Source organism: Portunus trituberculatus, chromosome 17, assembly GCF_017591435.1.
Source record: "Portunus trituberculatus isolate SZX2019 chromosome 17, ASM1759143v1, whole genome shotgun sequence".
Taxonomy (NCBI): domain Eukaryota; kingdom Metazoa; phylum Arthropoda; class Malacostraca; order Decapoda; family Portunidae; genus Portunus; species Portunus trituberculatus.
Genome location: NC_059271.1, coordinates 17,095,849 through 17,122,950, shown reverse-complemented (window position 1 = coordinate 17,122,950; position 27,102 = coordinate 17,095,849). Strand labels below are relative to the sequence as shown.

At 41.0% G+C, this 27,102-nt stretch overlaps 1 protein-coding gene across 1 annotated transcript in view; it reads left to right on the top strand.

Annotated features, from left to right (window-relative positions):
- Positions 1-27,102, top strand: part of LOC123504943 (polycystic kidney disease protein 1-like 2) — a 137,348-nt gene that overhangs the window by 79,312 nt on the left and 30,934 nt on the right. The window contains exons 14-25 of the mRNA XM_045255901.1: positions 18,282-18,389; positions 18,714-18,823; positions 19,316-19,481; positions 19,747-19,874; positions 21,150-21,303; positions 21,781-21,919; positions 22,792-22,876; positions 23,173-23,365; positions 23,747-23,876; positions 24,088-24,353; positions 24,539-24,717; positions 25,008-25,145. Of these exons, the coding sequence (XP_045111836.1) occupies positions 18,282-18,389; positions 18,714-18,823; positions 19,316-19,481; positions 19,747-19,874; positions 21,150-21,303; positions 21,781-21,919; positions 22,792-22,876; positions 23,173-23,365; positions 23,747-23,876; positions 24,088-24,353; positions 24,539-24,717; positions 25,008-25,145 (1,796 nt within the window). The remainder of the gene's footprint in view (positions 1-18,281; positions 18,390-18,713; positions 18,824-19,315; positions 19,482-19,746; positions 19,875-21,149; positions 21,304-21,780; positions 21,920-22,791; positions 22,877-23,172; positions 23,366-23,746; positions 23,877-24,087; positions 24,354-24,538; positions 24,718-25,007; positions 25,146-27,102) is intronic.

Below are 27,102 nucleotides of genomic sequence, written 5' to 3'. Positions count from 1 at the left end.
ACTGAATCCTGTGGTATGTCACCAGTAACTGTGCTCCAACTTGATGGGATGTCTTTTATCATTGTCGTCATTTCCCTTTCTGTTACGTAGTGCGTCATCCAGTTTAAGATACTTCCCTGTATTCCTCCAGTATGTTCTATTTTCCATAGGAGTCTTTGATGTGGTACTCTGACGAAAGCCTTTTTAATATCTAAATACACTGTGTCAACTCATCCATATCTCTCTTGTACTTCATGTATCACTCTTGTATAAAAGCTTAGTAAATTTGTTGTACATGATCTTCCTTGTCTAAAACCAAATTGGAAGTTATTTATTATTTGATTTCCCTTCAGATATTCTAACCATTTTTCTTTAATTACAATTTCCCAGATCTTTCCCACAACACTAGTCAGTGACACTGATCTGTAATATAGGGACTGGGACTTGTATGTGTATTTACCTAGTTGTAGTTTTACAGGGCCTGGGCATTGCGCTCGTGTGGCCAGTCTCCATATCTACATTTGTCCAACTTTTCTTTAAAGCTATGCACACTCCTTGCTGACAACATCTTCATTCAGGCTATTCCATGCCTCTGTACTTTGTGGAAAGCTGAATTTTTTCACATCCTTGAAGCATCTTCCCATTCTGAACTTTTAATTATGACATCTTATGCTTTTACTGGTGACTTCATCTCTTAGTAACACCTCATCATTATCTACTACTTCCATTCCATTCATTAATTTATAGGCTTGTATTCTCTCTTCTCTGCTCCAGTGTTGGTAGATCCAAAGCCCTCAGTCTCTCCTCATATGTCAGCCCTCTTATCTCTGGTACTATCTTCGTTGCCATCCTTTGCAGTCTCTCCAATTTCCGTACATGTTTCTTTTTGTGTGGAGACCACATACTCTAATATGGGTCTGATCACAGTGGATATAAGTTTCTTCATCATATCTTTATCCATGTAGTGGAAAGCCAATCCTACACTATCTGCCATCTTGTAAATCCCCTCTGGTCATCTTCCACTCCTTCCAAACTTCATAACATGACTTTTATCCACATTGAATTCCATCTCCCACTTCCAGCTCCACCTTTAGATCTTGTTAAGGTCCTCCTGTAATACTTCACAGCCCTCCTTTTTTTTTTTACATGGCTGAGCAGCTTGGCATCATCTCCAAATAGGTTCATGTAACTGTTTACTCCCTCTGGCATGTCATTTATGCATATGAGAAAAAGTGTAGGTGCCAACACTGACCCTTGTGGCACTCGCTCTCTACTGTTCTCCACTCCGATTTAATATCCTTTACTACCATTCTCATCTCCCTTCCTCTTAGGTAACTCTCCATCCACTCTAATGTCTTCCCCTTTAATCCTTCCTTATTTTTTAACTTCCATAGCAATCTCATATGTGGTACTTTGTTGAAAGCCTTTTTGAGATCCAGGTATATACTGTCGACCCATCAATCTCTCTCCTGAATTATGTCTACTGCTCTAGAATAAAAACTCAGCAAGTTTGTTACACAAGAGCTGTCCTTTCTAAAACCAAATTGTCTGTCCGAGATTAACTTGTTATCTTCTAAAAAACTCAATCCACTGTTTCTTTATCACTCTCACACATCTTGCATACCACACTGGTTAGTGACACCAGTTTATAGTTTAAGGGTTCCTCCTTTCCAACACTCTTATATATGGGAACCACTTCGTCTCTTTTCCATTCCACCGGTACAGTGCCATTTTCTCTTGAACATTCTATGATGTCGGGTATAGAGACCACCAGTTCTTCCTTGCATGCTCTCAGTATGGTACCTGAAATTTCATCTGGTCTCATTGCCTTTCCCTCCTCTAATTCCTCCGTAAATTTATATATTTCTGACTTTTCTACTCTAATCTCACCCAAGTGAACACCCTCGGCACAATCATGAAGCTTATCAAATTTGGACTCTTGAGTAAAAATTTGTTAAAATATGTAATTTTTTATGCTAATATTAATTTCTTCACTTACCTGTTTTTTCATACAAAAAACTAGCAGTTCCACTGTCTCACTTATTTTCGTACGCCGAGATTACAAAAATTTCTCCTTGGTGCTACACCTGCCAGTGCGGTGCCTGGCACTGCCAATGGAATTGGCTGCGCTGGCCCTGTTAATTTTCATGAGCATTGAAACAGACTGGGGGAGGAAGGGAGGGCACCTGTTTTTGTGTGAAAAACAGGTAAGTGAAGAAATTAATTTTAGCATTAAAAATTACATTTCTATCACAGACACCTGTTTTTCATACAAAAAACAGGCAGACTCCAACATTTAAAAAGGTGGGAGTCGACTGGAAGAGGCTGGCGTAAAGGGTGAAATAACTGTCCATTGTGGAGACACTAACCCGTGGTAGAGGTTGGCGTGGAGAAGAGGGTGCTGGAGAATGCAATCAGGTGCATGGGGGCACTCCTTGACCCATGTGCCTCAAGAATTAGAGCCCTAGGTGACCAGTGGTGAGTGTCCTAGGAGCATGCATATGCCTATGACTGGAGGGAGGAGCTGCGGAGAGAGCCCCATCCCGGCTACTGACCCTCTACCAGGACTGTACAAACAAGCCACCAAGAAGAGCAACCTTGAGTGGACTTCCAAGGTCTGTGCATGGCCAGTTAGTCAACTACATGTCCAGCAGCAACCACTGGACCCAAGGTGAAGATATCTCCTTCCTGTCTTACTATTTCCCGGAGATAATGGTCAGCGAAGACCAAAGGTGTCCTCCAGCAGGCCGCTCTCAAGATAGTGAGAACAGAGCAGTTCTTCCACAGGAGTGTAGAGGTAGCAATGCCACGGATGTTGTGGGCACGGACCTTAAGCTCGCAGCAGGAAGAGTCAGGGAAGGAAGCATGGGCCGATTTGATGGTATTCCGTAGGAAGAAGGAAATTGCTGCTTTGGACATAGGTCTGGAAGGACATTTAACAGCAAGAAAGAGGTTGCAGGGTCTTGTAGGCGAATCCGTCCTTTGCAGGTAGTGACGAAGCACCCGAACGGGACATAGGAGTCTCTCCACATCCTCAGAACCACGACGGTGGCAAGGCTCTTAATATGAAACTCCCAAGGAGTACTGTGGGCATCCGTATCTGTCTTAGCAATAAATTCAGGAAGATAAGAGACCAGCAGATCCTGTCCCTACCAGCTCGTCTTGTGAGAGAGTGCTTGGATCTCTCCTACCCTCTGTGCTGTAGCAAGAGCAAGCAAAAAAAGAGACTTTCTAGTCAGGTCTCTGATAGATGAGAGCCATGGAGGTTCAAAGAGAGCCTTGGTTAGAAAATGAAGAACGACATCCAAGTTCCAGGAAGGCTGAATATTCCTGCTAGGCCTTTGTGGCTAGGAAGAGTAGGCTCTGATAATAAGCCTCAGCACCTTTTCGTTGTTGAGGTCCAACCCTCTGATTGCCAGGACGCTATTAAGCATGGCCTTGTAGCCCTTGATAGCAGAGGTGGAAAGATGACAATCATGATGCAAGAAAACAAGAAAATCTGCAACTTTCTGGATCGTGGGGTTAGAAACGGTATGCCTGTTGTCCTTACACCATTTCCTGTACTTCTTCCACTTGTGCTGATAGTTTAAAGAAGTAGAGGGTCTCTTATCATGTGCCAAGAACTCCGCCACCTTAGAGGAGAAGCCTCTGTATCTCACATATCGCTTGACAGTCTTCACCCTGTCAGCTGAAGCCCATGGAGACTGTGGTGGAACCTTTGGGTGTAGGGCTGAGTCAAGAGGTCCCGCTGAATCGGAAGGCGTTGGGGTGGCTCTCGTGACGCTTTCAACAGGTCTGGAAACCACTCTCTCTGGGGCCAAAACGGCGCAATCAAGATGAGCCTAGTGTTGCTGGAAGCCCGAAGTTTGTTGAGCACCTTCCTGATGAGAGGAAAAGGAGGGAAGGCATACAGGTCTTGGTTGTCCCAATTGTAAAGAAAGGCATCCGTGGCAATTGCTTTGGGATCCCGAAAAGGAGAGACAAAGTTCGGGATCCTGTAGTTGAGACGTGTGGCGAAGAGATCGACAGTCGGGTAGCCCCATACCCACCACAGTTGACGGCACACGTCCACTCCGTGGACAGAATCTGGTGTTGCCTACTGAGGCAGTCGGCAACCATGTTGTTGGAGCCTCGTATAAACTGAGTCAAAATTCCCACTGAATGAGCCTCTGCCCAGTCTAAGATCTCCCGAGCCTCGTAGTTGAGGAGAGTGGAGTGGGTACCCCTCCTTCTTGCTCAGGTACGCGAGCGCCGTGGTGTTGTCGGAGAAAACCGCAACAATAGAATTCCGCAGCACGTCCACAAAGTGTTGGAGCCCCAGGCGAATTGCCCTGAGTTCCAGGACGTTGATATGGAGGGACACTTCTCTTGGATGTCCCAGAGACCACTCACAGAATCCTGAAGGAGAGAAGCCCTCCACCCTTCGTTTGAGCCATCCGCAAAGAGAAAGATGTCTGGAATAGCCAGATGGAGGGATTGACCCTGAGCCAAGTTCTGGTCCTCCAGCCACCACACCAGGTCCCGGCGACTGTTGAGGTCCCAGCATAGGAGGAGGTAGTAGACACCTACCGAAACAATAACTTACTCCCAGTGAGATCTAATAGCACTAGTTCAGGAGGTGCTGTGAACCTTCCATTAAAGCTAGTTGTGATCTCGTTGAATGTTTCCCTTAGTGTCTCACATTTCAAGGGGATAGTCACAGCCTACCCTCTAAAGACAGCTCTCCTTCTTCACACTAAACTACATGCACTTACCACACATACACCCTTCACTCCAAATCAAAATTTAAAAGAAAAATGGGACCCAAAATAAACAATGCCTCGGAGTCCCCATCTGGGGAGGGGACCAAAAATGTCCCCAGGTCGGACACCTCTCATGTTGAAGACCACAAATGCCTTGACACCTCCCTCCTACTTTCTCTATTCTCATTTTCATTCCAAAGCTGGATGTTGCGTCTATGTACGCAATGACTTAACTTGCTCTCGTGCCCACGCTCTTGAGTCTTCCGAATTTTCCACCATCTGGCTACGACTCAACAGTCACTCTCAAACTGAATTAATCTGTGCTGTTTATCTCTCCCCTAACTCTTCTGACTATAGTAATTTCTTCGACTACTTAACTTCTAAAGTGGAGCACATTCTGTCCCTCTACCCTTTCGCTGAGATTTCCATTCTTGGAGATTTCAATGTTCACCACCAGCTTTGGCTTTCCTCTCCCTTCACTGACCACCGTGGTGAACTAGCCTTCAACTTTGCTATCCTCCATGACCTAGAGCAACTGGTGCAGCACCCTACTCGTATTCCTGACCGTCTTGGATACACACCCAACATTCTTGATCTCTTCCTCACTTCTAACCCTTCTGCTTATGCTGTCACCCTTTCATCTCCGTTGGGCTCCTCCGATCACAATCTCATTTCTGTATCTTGTCCTATTTTTCCAATCCCTCCGCAGGATCCCCCAAAGCGAAGGTGCCTCTGGCGTTTTGCCTCTGCCAGTTGGGGGGACCTGAGGAGGTATTATGCTGATTTTCCCTGGAATGATTATTGCTTCTGTGTCAGAGACCCATCTCTTTGTGCTGAACGTATAACAGAGGTGTTAGTATCTGGCATGGAGGCGTACATTCCTCATTCTTTTTCTCAACCTAAACCTTCTAAACCTTGGTTTAACTCAGCCTGTTCTCGTGCTATACATGATAGAGAGGTTGCCCACAAAAGGTACTTGAGCCTTCCATCTCCTGAATCTCATGCACTTTATATCTCTGCCCGGAATCATGCCAAGTCTGTTCTTCAACTTGCCAAACACTCTTTCATAAATAGGAAATGTCAAAATCTTTCAAACTCAAACTCTCCTCATGACTTCTGGCATCTAGCCAAAACATCTCAAATAACTTCACTTCTTCATCTTTCCTCCTTTATTTCATCCTGATGGCACCACTGCCATCTCTTCTGTCTCTAAAGTTGAACTCTTTTCTCAAACCTTTGCTCACAACTCCACCTTGGATGATTCTGGGCTTGTCCCTCCCTCTCCTCCTCCCTCTGACTATTTCATGTCTACAATCAAAATTCTTCGTAATGATGTTTTCCATGCCCTTGCTGGCCTAAACCCTCGGAAGGCTTATGGACCTGATGGGGTCCCTCCTATTGTTCTCAGAAACTGTGCTTCTGTGCTTGCACCTTGCCTGGCCAAACTCTTCCAACTTTGTCTATCGACTTCTACCTTTCCTTCCTGCTGAAAGTTCGCCTACATTCAGCCTGTTCCTAAAAAGGGTGACCGTTCTAACCCCTCAAACTACCGTCCTATAGCTTTAATCTCTTGCTTGTCTAAAGTTTTTGAATCTATCCTGAATAGGAAGATTCTCAAACATCTGTCACTTCACAATCTTCTGTCTGATCGCCAGTATGGCTTCCGTCAAGGTCGCTCTACTGGTGATCTTCTGGCTTTCCTTACTGAGTCTACTGTTCTTCTCCTAAACCTATTAATAGTGGTGTTCCTCTGGGTTCTGTCCTGTCACCCACTCTCTTTCTATTATTCATTAATGACCTTAACCAAACTTCTTGCCCTATCCACTCCTACGCTGATGATACCACCCTACATCTTTCTACGTTCTTTCAGAGACGTCCAACCCTTCAGGAAATTAACAGATCACGCGGGGACGCCACAGAACGCCTGACTTCCGATCTTTCTAAAATTTCCGATTGGGGCAGAGAAAATCTAGTAGTTTTCAATGCCTCAAGAACTCAATTCCTCCATCTATCAACTCAACACAACCTTCCAGACAACTATCCCCTCTTCTTCAATGACACTCAACTGTCTCCTCTTCCACAATGAATATCCTCGGTCTGTCCTTTGCTCATAATCTTAACTGGAAACTTCACATCTCATCTCTTGCTAAAACAGCTTCTATGAAATTAGGTGTTCTGAGGCGTCTCTGACAGTTTTTCTTGCCCCTCTAACTGCTTACTCTGTATAAGGGCCTTATCCGTCCCTGTATGGAGTACTCTTCGCATGTTTGGGGGGTTTCAGTCACACAGCTTTGCTTGATAGGGTGGAATCGAAAGCTCTTCGTCTCATCAACTCCTCTCCTCTGACTAACTGTATTCAGTCTCTTTCTCACCGCCGAAATGTTGCATCCCTTTCTATATTTTATCGCTATTTTCATGGTAACTGTTCTACTGATCTTGCTAACTGCATGCCTCCCTTCCTCTTGCAGCCACGCTGCACAAGGCATTCTTCTTCCTCTCATCCCTATTCTGTCTAACTCTCTAATGCAAGAGTTAACCAGTACGCTCAATCATTCATCCCTTTCACTGGTAAACTCTGGAACTCCCTCCCTGCATCTGTATTTCCAAATTCCTACAACTTGTCCTCTTTTAAGAGGGAGGTATCGAGGCATTTGCTCCCCTAATTTTGGCTGACGGTTTTGGCACTTTTTGTACTCTTTGGAGAGCCAGCGGTCAAGTGGGCTTTTTTCTAACTTTCTTTTTTTTGCCCTTGGCTGGCCCTCTTCCCTACGTAAAAAAAAAAAAAAAAAAAAAAATTATACATTGTTATCATGTCTCGTCTTGTTCTTCTCTGTTTTAATGTGGTCAGCCCCAGTTTCCTCAGTCTTTCCTCATAGTCTAATTCCCTGAGTCCTGGTACCATCCTTGTTGCCAGCCTCTGTACCCTATCCACCTTCTTCACATTTTTCTTCATATGCGATGACCAGACACAAGCTGCATATTCTAACTGGGGTCTTATTAAGGTACATAATATCTTCATCATTCCTTCATCTAGGTAGTGGAATGCAAGGCCAATATTTTGAAGCATGTTATATGTTTTCCCAAATATCTTGTTAATGTGTTTCTCCGATGACAAAGTGTTTTGCACGGTTACTCCTAAGTCTTTCTCCTCATTGGTCTCTTTAATTTTCTCATCACCCAGCCTGTAATCCCTGTTTGGTCTGTATCTACATCTTCCCATTTCCATAACATGGCTCTTGTCAATATTGAATTCCATCTGCCACTCTTTACTCCACTCATGTAACTTGTTACAATCTTCCACATTCTTTACTCTCCTCATAATTTTAGTATCGTCACAAACATGTTCATGTAACTGTCAATTCCTACTGGCATATCATTAACATAGATCAAAAACATGATGGGACCAAGCACTGACCCTTGTGGAACTTCACCGGTTACCTTCTTCCACTCGGACTTCCTTCCTCACACCACTGTTCTCATTTCTCTTCCCACTAAGTAATTTTCCATCCATTTTGCTAGTTTATCATTTACTCCTCCAATCTTCTTTAGTTTCCACATCAGTCTATTGTGTGGTACTTTATCAAAGGCCTTTCTCAAGTCCAGGTAGATAGCAACCACCCATCTCTCTCTATGTTGTAGTATGTCAGTCACTCTTGAATAAAAACATAATAAATTGGATACACACGATCTTCCTTTTCTGAAACCAAACTGCCTTTCACTCAGAATGTTCTCACTTTCTAGATACTCACTCCACTTAGCTTTAATTATTTCTTCACATACCTTGCACAATATACTAGTCAACGATAATGGTCTATAATATAGCGGTTCCATTCTACTACCATTCTTATATATAGGCACAATGTCAGCTCTTTTCCAGTCTTTCGAGACCATTCCTGTTCGTATGGAGGTTTCCACAATATTAAATACAGGGTTCAACAATTGATCCTTACATTCTTTTAGCAACCTCCCAGATATGCCATCAGGCCCCGTTGAATTATTAATATCCAAATTGCTTATAATTTTCCTTACATCTTCCATAGTAACCATGATGTCCTGCATTTGGTTTATTTCCGTAGGCCTTTCTCCTATAAAATGCTCCTCCTTTGTAAACACTTTGCAAAAGTTGTCATTCAAAATTTCAGCTATATCTCTAGCATCCTCATATACTTCTTCCCCATTTTTTACCTTTTCTATTGCCTCCCTTATATTTAGTGTTCCATTTATGAATTTGTAAAACATTTTAGGGTCACTATCACAGTTTTCCACCACCCTCTGTTCATATTCCTTTTGTGCTGTTCTCCTTACTTCAACATATCTATTCCTTGCTGTTTTGTAAACTTCTCTTGATAATACTTCACTGTTTTTCTTAAGTTTCTTCCATGCCTTTTCTTTGTTCTTTTTTGCTTCTTCACAATTTCTATTAAACCACTGTTTATTATTTAAAGTCTTCTTTCTATGATATGGCACAAACCTTTTCACAGCAGAGTTATACAAATCCATAAATTTATCATATTTCAATTGCATATCCCTTTCCTGGTATACCATGGACCAGTCAATTTCATTAAAGAACTCCCTTATATGATTATAATTTGCCCTAATATAATTTAATTTTTCCTCCCTGCGTTCCACAATCTTATTCGTGCTTAATTCCGTATCCAGCTCAAAGCTTAGGAAATCATGATCACTTTTCCCCAAGAAACATTCATGTTCAATTTCCTCTTTTAGAGAGATGCCCCTGGTAAATACCAAATCCAACCTTGCTGCAACATCTTGTCCCCTGCACCTTGTTGGTGATCTCACCCACTGCGTCATCAAGTTATTTGTTGCTACGTTTAACAATTCCTCTGCCCACTCTCCACCGTTTACTACTTCATAGTCTTCCCACACTATTTCCTTACAATTAAAGTCCCCGACTATCATCACTCTGTCCTTTCTGATGAGTTCCTGCTTCATTCTGTCCAGAGTATTTCTCATCACCATTTGATACTGTTCATATTCCCAAGCACTGGTTCTGGGTGGTATGTATACTTTTATAATATTAATGTCTCTCTTACCATCTGTTATAAGCATATTTATCACTTCCTCATTTCCCTTCACTATCAGATCTTCTTTAGTAAGAACCATTATACCACCACCTCCTTTATTTTTTCTATCATTTCTCCATACTTTGTAGTGTTTTACAACAAACCAATCTAACTTTATTTCGGGCCTTATCTTTGTTTCCACCACACACATTATGTCCGGTTCATTGTTTCTTAGGTAATCCATACATTCTAGCCTCTTAGACAGAAATCTATCTGTATTCGTGTAAGTCACTTGAATTCCATTCCTAGTCTCTTCGATGTTTCTGTCAGTGTAATGTCTATTCCGTCTGTTTTATCCACCACTTCTTCAGCCTCCCATTTCTCATCCTCCAAAAAAACTTAGTCTTTTCCTCCTCGGTTCTTACGTCATTCCTCTCCCTCATCTCAGTTACAAGCTCTTTCATTTTCATCCGTTCGTCCTGTGACATATTTCTTCTTATGTAAATTGTTTTGGTCTCCTCAGAGTCCTTAAGTTTCCAAGCCCTCCTCAGCAAGGCCTCAGCTGCCACCTGAGACTTTAATTTCAGTTTCAATGGTCTACTTTTGCCTTCCTCAAAAGCTCCTAGTCTAACACTTTCTTCTACCTCAGCATATAAGCACTCTTCCTCTTCTGAGATCTTATTCAGTAAAGACTTAATCCTCTCATTTTCTTTATCTCTCCTATCTTGCCAGTTCCTGTTTGTTTCCTTCCTCAATCCTGTTATGATCACGCATTTTTTTTTCAGCAATATCTCTCACCACATACTCATTTTCCTTTAATGCCTTTTCCATTTCACTCTGTGTAATCACTTTATTTTCTTCTTCCTGCTTTTTCACTATCTCCCTAAAGGACTTTTGTACTTCCTGGTGTTCTTGCTTCACTTCTTTCATCTTAGCAAATATTAGGTTAAGGCATTCCTCCTTCCCCAGGTCCCTTTCAGATATTTTCTTCTCCATTTCGAGGAGTTTTGCCTTCATCTCGTCACATTGTTTCCTTAGCTGTTTGTTTTCTTTCTCCATTTCCACTTTTTCCTCAACAACTCTTTGGTCTCTATCGTTAACAAATAGATTTCTTTTTTTAAGTACTTGTTTTCCTCTAAGACTCTATCCAGTTTTTCTTCTATGGAACTAATGCTTAGAAACTTACTTTCTAATGCCTGGATTCTTGCATCCATGTCAAATTTTTCAAGCCCTCTTGGAGTGGTAACAAAACCTTCAAAGTCCCTGGCTGGAGTGGGCATCGTGGTATTTATCGCCAGCTGGTCTTGTCCAAAACAAACACCATGGACAAATGTGTGTGTGTGTGTGTGTATTTACCTAATTGTAACATACGGGAAAGGAGCTATGCTCGTACTGTCCCGTCTCCATATCTACTAATGTCCAGCTTTTTCTTAAAATCATGAATATTCCTTGCGTTGACCACTTCCACGTCTAAACTATTCCATGCTTCCACCCTTCTATGAGGGAAGCTATATTTTTCACATCTCTCCTATAAGTGGCCATTTTTAGTTTTTTCCCATGCCCTCTCGACATTCTTTCATTCCACATATACAGATCTTCCCTATCCATTTTTTCCATGCCAATCATCACTCTGTATATTGCTATCAGGTCTCCCCTTTCTCTTCTGTTTTCCAGGGTCGGAAGTTGCATTCTGTTCAGTCTGTCTTCATAAGTCAAATCTCTTAAGTCAGGCACCATTTTTGTTGCAGCCCTCTGTACTTTCTCTAGTTTACTTATGTGTTTCTTTAAGTTCGGAGCCCACTGTATTGTTGCATATTCAAGCCTTGGTCTTATCATTGCAGTAATTATTTTCTTCATCATTTCTTCATCTAAATATACGAACGCCACTCTTATGTTCCTCAGTAAGTTCAATACTTCTCCAATTATTTTGTTTATATGTCTCTCTGGCGATAGGTCATTGGTAATTGTCACCCCAAGGTCTTTTTCTTCATGACTGGTTTTATGTCTTCATTTCCTATCTTGTACATACTCCTGATTCTTCTTTCACTCTTGCCAAACTCTAATTTCTTGCATTTTGTCGTGTTGAACTCCATTTGCCATGTACAGCTCCATTTCCATATTCTGTCCAAGTCTTCCTGGAGTAGTTCGCAATCTTTGTCACATCTCACTTTTCTTAACAATTTTGCATCGTCTGCAAATAGGCTCACATAACTGGACACCCCATCCACCATGTCATTTATGTAGACCGCAAACATTACTGGTGCCAACACTGATCCCTGTGTGTGTGTGTGTGTGTGTGTGTGTGTGTGTGTGTGTGTGTGTGTGTGTGTGTGTGTGTGTGTGTGTGTGTGTGTGTATTTACCTAATTGTATTTACCTAATTGTAACATACGGGAAAAGAGCTATGCTCGTGTTGTCCCGTCTCCATATCTATTAATGTCCAGCTTTTTCTTAAAATCATGAATATTCCTTGCGTTGACCACTTCCACGTCTAAACTATTCCATGCTTCCACCCTTCTATGAGGGAAGCTATATTTTTCACATCTCTCCTATAAGTGGCCATTTTAGTTTTTTCCCATGCCCTCTCGACATTCTTCCATTCCACATACACAGATCTTCCCTATCCATTTTTCCATGCCAATCATCACTCTGTATATTGCTATCAGGTCTCCCTTTCTCTTCTGTTTTCCAGGGTTGGAAGTTGCATTCTTTTCAGTCTGTCTTCATAAGTCAAATCTCTTAAGTCAGGCACCATTTTCGTTGCAGCCCTCTGTACTTTCTCTAGTTTCCTTATGTGTTTCTTTAAGTTCGAGCCCACTGTATTGTTGCATATTCAAGCCTCGGTCTTATCATTGCAGTAATTATTTTCTTCATCATTTCTTCATCTAGATATACGAACGCCACTCTTATGTTCCTCAATAAGTTCAATACTTCTCCAATTATTTTGTTTATATGTCTCTCTGGCGATAGGTCATTGGTAATTGTCACCCCAAGGTCTTTTTCTTCATGACTGGTTTTATGTCTTCATTTCCTATCTTGTACATACTCCTGATTCTTCTTTCACTCTTGCCAAACTCTATTTTCTTGCATTTTGTCGTGTTGAACTCCATTTGCCATGTACAGCTCCATTTCCATATTCTGTCCAAGTCTTCCTGGAGTAGTTCGCAATCTTTGTCACATCTCACTTTTCTTAACAATTTTGCATCGTCTGCAAATAGGCTCACATAACTGGACACCCCATCCACCATGTCATTTATGTAGACTGCGAACATTACTGGTGCCAACACTGATCCCTGTGGAACTCCACTCTCCACCAATCCCCATTCTGATGGTCTGTCCTTAATTATTGTTCTCATTTCTCTTCCTACCAAAAGTCTTCCATCCATTTTAGTAAACTGCCATGCACTCCTCCTACCATTTCAAGTTTCCAGATCAGTCTCTGGTGTGGTACCTTATCAAAGGCCTTTTTTAAATCCAGATATATTCCATCAGCCCAACCATCTCTTTCCTGTATTACATCTATCACCCTCGAATAGTAACATATCAGGTTTGTCGTGCATGAACGCCCTTTCCTAAAACCAAATTGACACTCACAAAGTATGTCATTTTTCTCCAAGAAGTCTGTCCATCTAGTCTTCACCACCCTCTCACACATCTTAGCTACCACACTTGTAAGTGACACTGGTCTATAGTTCAATGGGTCTCTCTTGTTACCTGATTTATAGATTGGGACAATGTTAGCTCTTTTCCAGTCTTGGGGCACTACACCTTCCCTTAATGAGGCATCAATTACTTCACAAACTTTTTCTGCCAATTGCTCCCTGCATTCTCTTAAAATCCATCCTGATACCCCATCAGGTCCCACAGCTTTTCTCACTTCTAAACTCCCCATCATGTTCTTGATCTCCTCCACAGTTACTTGAAACTCCTTCATAATCCCTTTCTGTTCCATTACCAGTGGTTTGTCAAAAGCAGTCTCCTTTGTGAATACCTTCCGAAAGCATCCATTCATAGCCTCTGCCATTTCCTGGGATCTTCACTGCATACTCCATTTACTTCTAAACTTTCAATACTTTCTCTATTTTTGATGTTGTTGTTCACATGTCTGTAAAAAGCCTTGGTTGGTCTTTACATTTATCAATTATATCCTTTTCTTGTTTCTTTCTTTCTTCTCTTCTAATCAACACATATTCATTTCTTGCTCTTTTGTAACTTTCCCACTGCTTAATCCGTCTTTTCCTTCTCCACCTCTTCCATGCATCCTCTTTTCTTGTTCTAGCCTTTTCACATCTATCGTTAAACCAGTCCTGCTTTCCAACTTCTCTATGTTGTCTTATTGGTACAAATTTTTCTCACCTTCTTTGTATATTTTTATAAATTCCTTCCACTTTTCATTTGCTCCTTAGCACTCTTGAATTTCATCCAATTTGTCTCTTGAAAGAATTTCTTTAGGTTTCCAAAATCTGTCTTGGCATAATTCCATCTTCCCACTTTATATTCTTCATTTCTTCTAGATTTCTCTTCGTCTATCACCTTGAACTCCAAAACTGCATGATCACTCTTTGCTAAAGGGCACTCCACCCTCATCTCCTCAATGACCATTGGCTCTGTACTAAAGACCAAGTCCAGTCTTGACGATGCTCCTCTCCTCCAAACCTAGTATCTTCTTTGACCCACTGAGTTAACACATTTTCCATTGCCAGTGTCAATAGTGTATTTCCCATGTTGTCTCTGATCCTTCCATTGACCAGTCCTCCCAACACACCTCTTTACAATTAAAATCTCCCATCATTATAGTTCGTTCACAGCCACCCAACATTTCTTCCAGACATGTTCCTGTATCACTTATCATTTCTTCATATTCCTGTACTGACCATGCATTTGTCTTAGGTGGTACGTACACCACTATGTAGTGCCTCTTTTTCCTTCATTAGTTTCTGCTCTGATCTTTAGCACTTCTGCCTTTCCCATACCTTTTTCACTTGATCCACCTTTATATCTTTTTAACCAGCAACATCACTCCTCCTCCCATCTTACCTACTCTATTTCTTTTCCAAACATTATATTTCCTTCTCCAACCATCATCAGGTCTTCTCCTCTCTCAGTTTTGTTTCAGTAAGACCCACAATATCTGGGTTCTTGTCCCTCAAGTAATCGTTGAGTTCTAAAATCCCGATATCACTCCATTTATGTTGGAATACATTACATTTCGCTCATATGTAAGTTTCTTTAGTCCTTTCTTGCTGTACTTTTCTGGGTTATGAACCACTTCCTCAGTCTCATATCCAAGATTCTCCAGAAAAACTCTTTCTTCTCCTCTTCTGTCCTCTCTTCATTTTTTTCAAAGCCTCCTTTCTCAACTCATTTAACATTTCTCTTTCCTTTTCACCGAGATCTCTTCTCAACCAAATCTTCCTTGTTGTTTCCTGCTGGGCTAGCCTCCATGACTTCTCCACCAATTCATCTACATCCTTTTGTGACTTAAGTTTGATTCTTATTGGCCTCATACCTTCTCTTGTGAACTTTCCAATTCTATGGAAGTCCTCTATTTCTTGTACTAGGTCTTTTCCTCCTCCTGCACCACATTAATGATATTATTTATCACCTTTTTATGTTTTCTCTCTCTCCATTTTACTCGGTGTCTTATCCTCCTCCACACCAAATATCACCACACATCTCTTTTTGTCTACAGTTTCCCTCACCAATGTCTCATTTGACTTAATAACCTTCACCACTTTCTCAGCTATCTTCTCTTCTATGATCTGTTGATCTATAATTTCAGCAAGGCCCAAAGTTTTCTCCCTGACTCTTTGATTTCCTTTTCCAGACTTGCAACTTTGTAATTTACCTCCTTTCTTTCCACTTCCTGACTTTTTTTCCATTCAGCCTGCTTCTCCATCACTTTTCCTAGAGATTCTCCACATTTTTCGCAATTCACTTTAATTAGCTTAACTTCCTCTTTCAGTGCTGCATTTTCCTTCTTCATATCGGCACAGTCTTTCTTTACATTGTCATAACTCGTTTCCAGGCCCTCATACTTTTCAAACAGTTTTTCAATTTTACCTTCTAACTCCAGAATTTTCTTCACATAAGCGCTCTTCTCCATTATTCCTTGAAACCCTGTGAAGTCTGATTCCTCTTTCGAGTTCACGGCCGCCATGTTGCGCAGACGTAAACAAACCAGCTGATGGCTCAAACGCAGGCTACAGTTTATATTTACCTTCACTGGACATTATTTTGCTAATCAACAGTTAACATGACTATATGGAGACGGGACAAACATTACCAGCTCCTTTCCCACCTTGGTTACTCTTAGGCAATGGTAACTGTAGAATTATAGATGATTGCTCTGGAGCTCAGCGACCACCTCCGCCATCGACGATGTCCCGTGTGTGTGTGTGTGTGTGTGTGTGTGTGTGTGTGTGTGTGTGTGTGTGTGTGTGTGAGCTTCTAAGATCACAGTAAGCTTTGAAATATTGGGAAGTGTAGAGGGAATGATGAACATGCAGTTATCATTCTCATTTATCAGTGATAGACAGTAGCATTTATAAGTATCACAAATTATTACTTTACACTCTCAAGAAAGTGTTTTCATGAACAGTCTTCCAATTATTTTAGGACTCTTAAGGAGAAACTTGATTACTTTATAGTTAAGAAGAATTTACAAGACTAGTACAGGCAACCCCTGCTTAACGAATGGGTTACGTTCCTAAAAAAACGTTCGTTGAGCGAATTTTCATTAAACGAACCAATTATAACAAGTTTGACCCCTGACTTGAACTTCCATTGAGAGTTAACAAAGAGAGAGTGCATCATAGTACAGTAAAAAGTTTAATGAAATTAAAAATTATGAAGTTAAACATTTAAGCAGTTTAATTTAAGTCTAATTTGTTATAATGTACATTAATGTATGTATGTAAGTAACTTTATAATGTTATGATCTTAAATTCATGAAGGGAGGGAGAGTGAATTGGGAAAGATACTAACCGGCAACCTGTGGAATGTAAACAAAGGGCGCATCATTGTACCATATACAAAACTTATGTACCACATTTCCATGAGGCTTTCCATTTTATTCATTACAGAGTCACGAGTTCAGGTGTTTTTGTTTTAGCTTGTAAGGAAGATACGGTCTCACCAGCCTTCTTAATAGAGTCTGCTGACTTGAAAATAGTAGAGACAGTAGATGGAGTGAAGATGGTGGCAAGCAGTGCTATTGGTTTTCTGGGGTCTCTCGTGTCTGTGAATAATATCACCACCTATGCCTATGCACTGCCTATGTCTGTTTCGTGATCCCTTCTGCCCTTGGTGTAGGACTACCCCTACCCATGAGGCCATGGAACATTTCCTGCTTCAATGCCCACGCTTCCACTCTCAACATACTGCACTATGCTCCCGGCTCACTGCCCTGGCCATCATAACACGGGACATGCCCACCCACCCTCCTGGTGACCTTAGGTCCCCTCCTGGCAACCTGCTGTCCTTTGCCTTACTTGTGTCATCTTGAAGGCTGGCCAGTTATCACGTCTGTGATACCCAAACAGGACTACCCTAGGGCTCATAAGGATGCATAGATCTTCGTGGCCTCTTTTGGATCCTTATGAGCCCTGGAGTAGTCCTGTGTGTGTATCACAGGCGTGGTAGCTGGCTGGTCTTCCTCAAGAAGGCACAAGTAAGGTGAAGGATGGCAGGTTGCCAGGAGGGGTGGACGCCTGAGGCTGCCAGGAGGGTGGGCAGGTTGAATGTTGTGATGGCCAGGGCGGAGAGCCAGGAGTGTAGTGCAGTATGTTGAGAGTGGAAGCGTGGGCATTGAAGCAGGAAATGTTCCATGGCCTCAGGGATAGTCCTACAACAAGGGCAGAAGGGGTCACAAGACAGATGTAGGGGGTGCAAGTGAGCACTGAGTGTGGTATGGCACAGGTGGAGGAGGGCGATGGTTGATGCGCCTTGCGCTCCTTTCTGTGACTGACTGACTGTTTGAATCTTGTAACGGCACTCATCCTTCCCCACTGATGGACCCCCCATGCCTCACCCCCTTACTATCTGTGACCCACGCGCCATCTGTTAGAAGCTAAGCTCCCTAATCAATTCCTCCAGCCTGCTCATTGAACTCGTATATCCTTATAGAATCCTTGGTGGTGGGCGCTTTGTCCACGAGAGGCGCTGGTGTATTCAAAAGCCTGTTGGTTTGTGTGATACAGTGGGCTTTCAAACATGGAAAAAATTACCTGGATAAAATTTTGTTAAAGTGAGTTTGGTGATCATTAAACAAGCAGATGGTAGTAAAAGGAAACGTTAGTTGTAGCGAAATTTCATTGTGTGAACCTTCATTAAGTGGGGGTTGCCTGTATCTTTTAATGATAGGGATATTCATGTGAATAACATGTGTGTGAATGTGTGAGAATGTGTGATGTCTTGTCTGGTTCATTCCATGTGAGACTGTCAGGTTTGTATATAGATAGATCTTATCCTATTATGTTATATGGTAAGCCTCAGCAGTACCTGTTACATTCCATGGATTGTCTTGTTGATTGAAGCGCGGAGCCACAGCGCTGCCGGACAACAACATGGAGGACCGCTACCTGTATGAGATTGTGGTGTACACTGGCAGTGATAAGGATGCCTCCTGTGAATCCAAAGTGCAGGTAAGGGGCAGACGCATGATTTCAAGAGACTGCCTTGTAGTTTTGGATATTCTTTTAAGACAATTTTCTCCTTTAGGGGTAATTTCTTTGATGGAATCTTTGTTATTTCTTTGATAATCTATTTGTTTTTTCTTGTTGCTATTAGCCAGAGTTTGCTCAGAAAAACTCAATTAAATTCTTAAGTCAGATGTGATTAAGAAAGTTCTGTGTAACTTTTTCTTTACTTTTAGTCTTTCAATAATTTTTAACTAACTGTTTTCTTCTTTTCCTTCTTTTCTTTTCCTTTTATTTTTATCCCTTTTCCAACCTCCCTCTTTTCCTTAGATCATTCTTTCAGGTGAGTGTGGAGAGACAGAAGTAAGGACACTGGAGGACAAGAACCGAAAAGTGTTTTGTAGAAATGGGATTGACTCATTTGTGATGGCTGAACCAAGGTAGGTGGTGGTGGTGGTGGTAGTTGTCACTCAATTCAAATATACCTTAATATTGATGCTATACAGCAAAGTGTTTCTTTTTTATACAATTTTCAGTTCTTACTGAAATGTATCCTGTCTTCTAATAATATTTTATCATTATTTTTCATAATTTTATCTAATTGTGTTTTTACAGTATTGAGTCAAGCTTGTTATGTCACATTTTTCTGATTAATTTGTCTTGTATATCTTTAAAGATATGATTGTTTTAATTTTGCTTACACAATATTGTGAGTCATTGATTCTGTTGGGTGATTTCTTTGTCAGGAATACAGTATTATATTTCATCATATCTTTCCAAGCTATTTCTCATGTACAATTTCTTAAGTGTCATTTTATTACTGATTGCTATGGCACCACAAAATGAGTGATATTAGTCTTTTCTTTTCCAGCTACATATTTGTACATGATTTTCATGTCACTTACTCTTTCTTTGTATGTATGTGTTACTAGGCCACTAGGAGACCTGCAGTACCTGAGGGTGTGGCATGACAACTCTGGTGAGGAGGGCATGTCATCCTGGCAGCTGGCCTTCATCAGTGTTAGGGACCTGCAGACACAGAGCAAGACTCTTTTCATTGCCAACCGCTGGCTCGCCCTAGATCGGGATGATGGGGAGGTGAGGCCAAGGTTGCTGGTGGTGGTTGGAGCAGAGGAAAAAATGCAAGGTATAAGGGCAGCCATTGGAATTATGGTGTCTGGCAGGAAGATAGGGAATTAAGAAAGAGGTGATGAGACATGATAATAAAGAATGATGAGAAAAAAAGGAGGGAGAAAAGATCTTGAAGGAGAGAGAAAGATAAGTAACAAATGGCATAAGAGGAAATAAGAGAGGAGATACTAGAAACATGTTAACTTCTACATCAATATTTAACTGCTTACAGATTGATGTCACTCTCTCAACATCAAGCATGGATGAGCTCACCAACTTTAGCCATCTGTATGAGGCCAGCAAACAGCGAGGAATCAAGGATCGACACATTTGGTTTTCTATGTTTTTTAGGCCTCCCAGGTGAGACTTTGCTTTCTATGACCTCTATATCTATTTGTGAGTGTCAGAATGATGCTATATGACATTCAACATTATGCATCTCTTAAATACTGTTTCATCAAATATATGGTACAACATATGATAATGTATTAGCACCAAGGGCAGACAAGGTTAAGCATATGTTTGGTGTGTGGTGCCTTGTCTGGACAACCTTATGTAGGATTGCTGGCATTGTATGTACATAAATAGGTTAAAAAAAGAATAGTTGTTAGTCACTCTTTAACCCCTTCGGCACCGATCGTCTTAGGCGTGAGACTCGCCTCTATACCGCCTGCATAATCGCTTACTAAACTTGCTCGTATTTGTCACTTTCATTCGTTTTTATTGTATAAGTGCACTGTACATATGAATATAAATGGTTTCCACATAATACACACTATAATAACTCATAATAATAATCATAATAATAATGATAATAATAATAATAATTATGAAAAAACTCTATAGTATGAGGTGTTCCCTCTCTCAAAAAAAGACTGCACCACAGTGCTGTAGAGTAGAGGTCAGGTATAAGCTGTCAGGTCACAGGTCACTTTGACATGACTTGGGTGATTATCAAAAAAATAACAAAACGCCTCACGTGCACACAAAAACTTTGGCACATGTCCATTTATCCCCCAGTCAAGGTCACTGAGCTCAGGGATGGCGTGAAGGCGAACGTCATTGAATATGTCAGCCAGGAACGTCCACCCAGAGTCAACCACCGCCTCATTCTCCTCCAGTAACTCACTATCACTCAGTTCCTCTTAAGTCACTTTCATCACTATATTCATCATCATCACTAAACTCATCATCTGAGTCAGCAGGCAAGTACTCAGAGCCAGAGCTACAGTCACTATCCACCTCCATTATCAGAAAAGGCAGCACAGTTCCTTGGACAAAAATGGCGTGGAAGCAGGAGCACAGAGCACGATAATCCTACTCAGACAAACCGGCACTACGTTATGTCACTCTTGGTTCACGCCACCCCATCGTGACGTGTCGTGATGTATCACTCACTGATTTGCTGCTGTCACAGAGTAGGCAGAGCCTAGACCATCCTAGTTGCTAATACCACCATGCCAGATGCCAAACAAGGCAGCCAAACCATTTTAAACTTTTATTCCGAATGTATCCCGTACCAGTGTACGTGATAGCATGTAGTACCATACCTCCCCATCACGTACGGGTGTACGGGACGGTACTGAGGGGGTTAAATCTATATCATGTACTTACAAGTGACCTCTTCCTGATCAGGTCTCGGTATACACGAGTGGAGCGAACGGCAGTGTGTGCAGCATTTATCTACCTCTCCATACTGTGCAGTGCAATGTGGTATTCAACTATCCCAGATGCACCAATGGGGGAAGGGTTCTTGAGTATTGGTCCTTTCTCCCTCACTGCTGAAAAGGTCAGAAACTAGTTGAGATCCTGGACTTGAATCATAATGAACCTTCTCTTCTTTTTATCTCAGAACAAACTTAATGTTAGAATTAATTTTGTTCACTTAACATTTGACCATTTTTCTATCTTTCCTCTTATTATAGTTTATTATTGTAATATATATATATATATATATATATATATATATATATATATATATATATATATATATATATATATATATATATATATATATAAGCATCATAAAAACCAACCTTCATTTCTTTCCTATCACTGGCATGTAAAAGATTCAAAAGTTTTTGTTCCTTAACTGAATAAAGATTGAAGTGAGAAGAAAAGAATGTAAGAAGTCTGAAGTAATCTGAAATATATGAGAGAGAGAGAGAGAGAGAGAGAGAGAGAGAGAGAGAGAGAGAGAGAGAGAGAGAGAGAGAGAGAGAGAGAGATTGCAAGTAAGGTACAATCAATCCTTCCTTTTATGTAGGCTGTTGTTGGTTTGGCCTCCCTTCTGGTAGTATACCCAGGGATCCAGTTCATCATCTGGCTATTCAGAAGATCAGGTCCACGAGTCCGCCCTTACTCCAGGGCCTTTAGTGCCAGGCACAAGCAATGTCAGCAGCAGAGTGAGTAATGGTCTTGGGGACAGTTGAGTAGCATTTGCATTATATGTCTCACATAGGTAAAGTTTATCTTTCCTTGTATGTACAAATGGTGGTCAATATTTTTATCTTTTCAGTGTTGTGTGCTCCATCAGAAAAAGACTGAAATTCACATACACTATATTATCCTAGTGGTAACTAATATTTATCTATAGTACTGATGAACATAAGAACTAAAGAAAAGAAGGGAAGCTGAAAGAAGCTATCAATTAGGTATTCTTGTGATAGTCCTTTCCTAACACCTGTTTACTTATTTTCAATGTCATCCTCATTTATCTTCTTTTGAAAGTTCCTTATGACTTTGCACTATCAACCTGATTGCTGAGTGATCCATTTGTCTGACACTTAATTTAAAAACTAATTCCATGATGTTTTTTTTCAAATCATACTATTTCTTATCTTGATTACTGATACATAATATTTTGGTTGTACATTCTACTTTAAACACTAAAAACTGGCAATGTTTTTAACTTCAAATTAGAATAATTATTATACTGAGGACTAAAAGGGTACTAAACAGTGGAACACTATCTTGTTGTGAATGAGAAGGGATACATATAATGGTGATCAGTGGAGTAAGACAAGTTAGGTGCAACCAGATTACAATAAGTGGATACACTGAGAGTACAGATATGTCCCTCAGCCATAACCTTGACATCTGTATAATTGTTCCCACAGCTGACAGAGATAACAAAAGAAAGTTTAGGAAAACCTAGCTTAGTCCTGTGGTAGATTTAATAGAGCTTGAAATTGATTATAATGATGATGATTATGATGATAATGATGATGATGATGGTGATGATAATGATCTATTAATAAATTTCCCCTCCATTTAGGAGAAGAGGTTGGTTTGCCGCAAGAGGAGCTGGAGGAACAGACCCGAATAAGAGACGTTCTTTCCCTTAGCAATACTGATGAAAGGTGTGTATGAAAGAGAAAGAGAAAGTGTTTCTCTGTATCATTTGTACTATGTAACAATATACAAGTTAGTGTATCGCATTCACTCACTGAATCAGTTATGAAAAAAGTATTTATTAGTTTTCATATAAAGAAAAGACTGGAAATTGGTTTCACAGATAAATCCCTGATTGCCACTTCCATTAATGGAAATAGGAGATTTCTTAAAAAGTGTTCAGTTTATTCCTATAGAAAAATTTCACTACTTATTTGTTTCCTCTGGTGGGACATATCATTTACCAATAATTTCTGTTCTGCAGTCACGGGAGGCCCTTTGTGTTGGGGTGGTGGGGACGTCTCCTGGCCTGGCTGCTGGTGTTGGGAGTGATTGGTGTCTCAGTCTTCTTTGTGTGGGCATATGCTTTGCAGTTTGGTGCTGAGAAGACCAGTCGCTGGCTTACTTCTCTTATTGTAACATTCTTGACCTCTATTCTAGTGGTGGAGCCTCTCATGGTGAATATCTTGTTGCTATCTTAGTCACAAAAATTTATGGTAGCTTATATATGCAAAGCCACTCTAAGTTGTTTTGTCTGCTGAATTTATGTGGAGTCCAGAGAGCAAACAAAAATAACGAAGCCCTTACATTAACACAATTATTATGTTTTGTGAAGAGATGGAAACAAATCATGCTTTTTAATTCACAGAAACAAATAATATAATATAAACTTGCACCTCCCTGGCAAGAATGAAGGAAATAATGGGCTCTTCTCTTGAAGGTTGAACTCATTCTCCCACAAATTAACATCAAACTCCTCTGAATCAATCTATTATGTCTACTTTTCTTTTTGTTTTGCCACATTACATTGCTAAGCCTTGTCCTTCCATCCTGTAAAGGTGGTATTTGGTGCTGTAGTAGAGGCATCTTGCTGCAAAAGAAAAAAATCCTGGCAAGTGGACGTTGATGATATTGACTTTGATGAGCTGGAACCTGACCTTGAAATGGATGAAGAGTGGCAGCATCTAGGTGAGTTCCTCCTCATTCTTCTCACTTCCTTCTCTTCCTCTTCCTCTATCTATCTTCTTCCTCTTATTCATAAAAAAAAAAAAAAATCAGGAACCTCAAATGGGAAACTTACGACCACTATGTACTGTATAATATAATAATACATAAAATATATAACATACATATAAAATTTTCTCTCTGATGCAGTCTCACCTTTCCTTATGAAAAACAGAACCTCTGGACCCAACCTACCCAAGAAAAGTCCACAGAATTCCTGGAAACAAGGACACCTCTATGTTGGATGAGCTGCGTGTGAAGCTGATGAAGGAACGAGAGATGAAGCTAGTGCTGAGGGATGTGGGTGCCTACCTGCTGTTTGTGCTTGTGGTGATGATCCTTACTTATGGTGAGAGAGATGAGTCTTCTTACCACATGGTAGAAAACTTCAGGAATGCTTTCATCAAGGAGGGAGATCTCAAGTGGGATTATAAAAACAAGGTATGATGGAATTCTTTAATGTACTGCAGTAATGGGATTATGAGGTAGTAATAGTGAGATAAAAATTGCTATCAGTATTATCGTTGAGTTGTAAGCATCCACAGCTTGAAGAGGGGGAGCTGTGTTTGAGTGGGCATCCTAACATACACACCTTTAAATCTCTTCTCACGCTCACATTATTACAGGTGAAGACTACGGACCACTACTGGCGGTGGCTAAAGGAAGTAATGCTCAGTGAATTGAGGGCACAGAATTGGTACAATGGGAAGCCACCCTATGGCCTCAGAGGCTTCCTAGATGATCGCCAGAATAGAATTATGGGACATGCCATTCTACGGCAAGTTCGCAACAATAAAAAGTGCAGGTGAGCTTTAGGCACCAAGACAGGAGGACAAGCTCACCACTTCAATAAATGGGGCTATTTGTTCCTCCCTATCTACCAAGAAAGTTGTCTAGGCCAGCCATTTTAATAAAGGGAGGTATTACTTCTTCCATAGATAATATTAGAGGAGGGAAGCTAGCCATTCCACTAAAGTGAGTTATTAGTTGTATTTCATACAAGCATTCATGTATAATGCACACATCAGAAACAATAAGAGTGTGGTAGTGTATATGATATTACATTGTACAAGTACTTTTCTGTCTTGTCCACAGACCATCCAATCAGGTAAAGATACTTACAAATGACTGCAGTGGGTGGCGAGGGATGTTCTTGGAGGACAATGAGCATTACTGTGCACACTGGCTCAAGTCTGCTGTCCACACAGGAGCCTGCAGTGTGCCTGAATTCAAGTGAGGATGATGACAAGACATGAGAGAGACAAGCAGAGAATAGGCAAAGTGAAGTGAGGAGATAGACTTATCTGGGAGAGAAAAGTATGAAAGATATGATGAGTTAATAAGTACAAGAAGAAAATAGATGAAAGACAAAATGATGCATGATAAGGGTATATTAGTCAAATAAGAGGCATTGATAATACACACACACACACACACACACACACACACACACACACACACACACACACACACACACACACACACACACACACACACACACACACACACACACACACACACACACACACACACACACGGCCCGGTAGCTCAGTGGTTAGAGCGCTGGCTTCACAAGCCAGATGACTGGGGTTCGATTCCCCGGCCGGGTGGAGATATTTGGGTGTGTCTCCTTTCACGTGTAGCCCCTGTTCACCTAGCAGTGAATAGGTACGGGATGTAAATCGAGGAGTTGTGACCTTGTTGTCCCGGTGTGTGGTGTGTACCTGGTCTCAGACCTATTCCAAGATCGGAAATAATGAGCTCTGAGCTCGTTCTGTAGGGTAACGTCTGGCTGTCTCGTCAGAGACTGCAGCAGATCAAACAGTGAATTACACACACACACACACACACACACACACACACACACACACACACACACACACACACACACACACACACACACACACACACACACACACACATGAACGCGGAGGAAAGAAATAAGACCAGTGACTTATGGAAGCAAGTAAAGGAAAAAAAACGAATCACGATCAGAGAAGGAGAGGGAGAAGTTTTACTGGAGAGTCAGGGATATGAAACTGATAAAGTGGATGATTGGGAAAACAGGAGAAGGGGAGAGAAACTAAAAATGGCATACACTAATGTGAATGGGTTACAGTCTGCTCTGGTAGAAATAAATTACTATCTTAGGGTAGAGAGGCCTGACGTGATGGGAATAATTGAAACTAAACTTACGGAAGTCATTGAGGAGAATAAAATAGGTGAATGTGAATACAACATATGGGTAAGAAATAGAGCAGAAAAGCAGGGAGGCGGTGTGATGTTATTGGTGAAAAAAGATCTTGTTGCCTATGAACTGAGGAATGACTATGGGTTAGCTGAGGTGGTTGGGGCTGAGGTGGTGTGTGGAGGAGGTGTTAAACGAGACTTTGTTGTGGTATATACTCCCCAAAACCAATTCAGGGAATAGAGAGGAATATAAAAGGAAGATGGAGGACACAAAAAGATGGATAGAGTATTTGATGGAAACTAAAGAGAAACTGGTAATGATGGGAGATTTCAACAGCAAAGAGGTGAAATGGGAAGAGTGGACTGTGGATGGTAGCGATGATTCATGGGGTGGAGAGCTGCTAAGAATGGCAATGGAAAACTCATTGACACAGTGGGTAGAGGAAAATACTAGATACAGAGATGAGGATGAATCGTCACAACTAGACTTGATTTTATACACTAGTTTGACAATGTTTATTCACTAGTTTGACAATGTTTAAAAACAGATTAGATAAGCACTTAAATTTCTTAGATTTATAATTATGTATAGCACTGCATGATAGTTTTTATAAGAAATTTACTATAGTTAAACAAGACATGATCCCCATGTATGGGGATCACAGATTGTAGAGGATTTCGCTGTAGGACTTAGCCTTGTTAATGGGCCAAATATTTAGAATTAGTATATAATGTATTGTGTACTTGTAAGTGTATCTTTAAGTACTGATGACGAGGTCGCTGTGCGACTGAAAAAGGATAACCTAGATGGGCCCTGGTGGCCCTTTGTTATCCTATTATTTATGTTATGTTATTTTCACTAAGGAGGCAGAGTTGATAGAAAACATGAAAAGTGGGTGTCCAATAGGAAAGAGTGATCATGTGATGATTGAGTGTGTATTGAGGGAAGGAAGAATGGAGAGAAGGAATGAACATCAGAACAGGAAGATTCATCTACGGT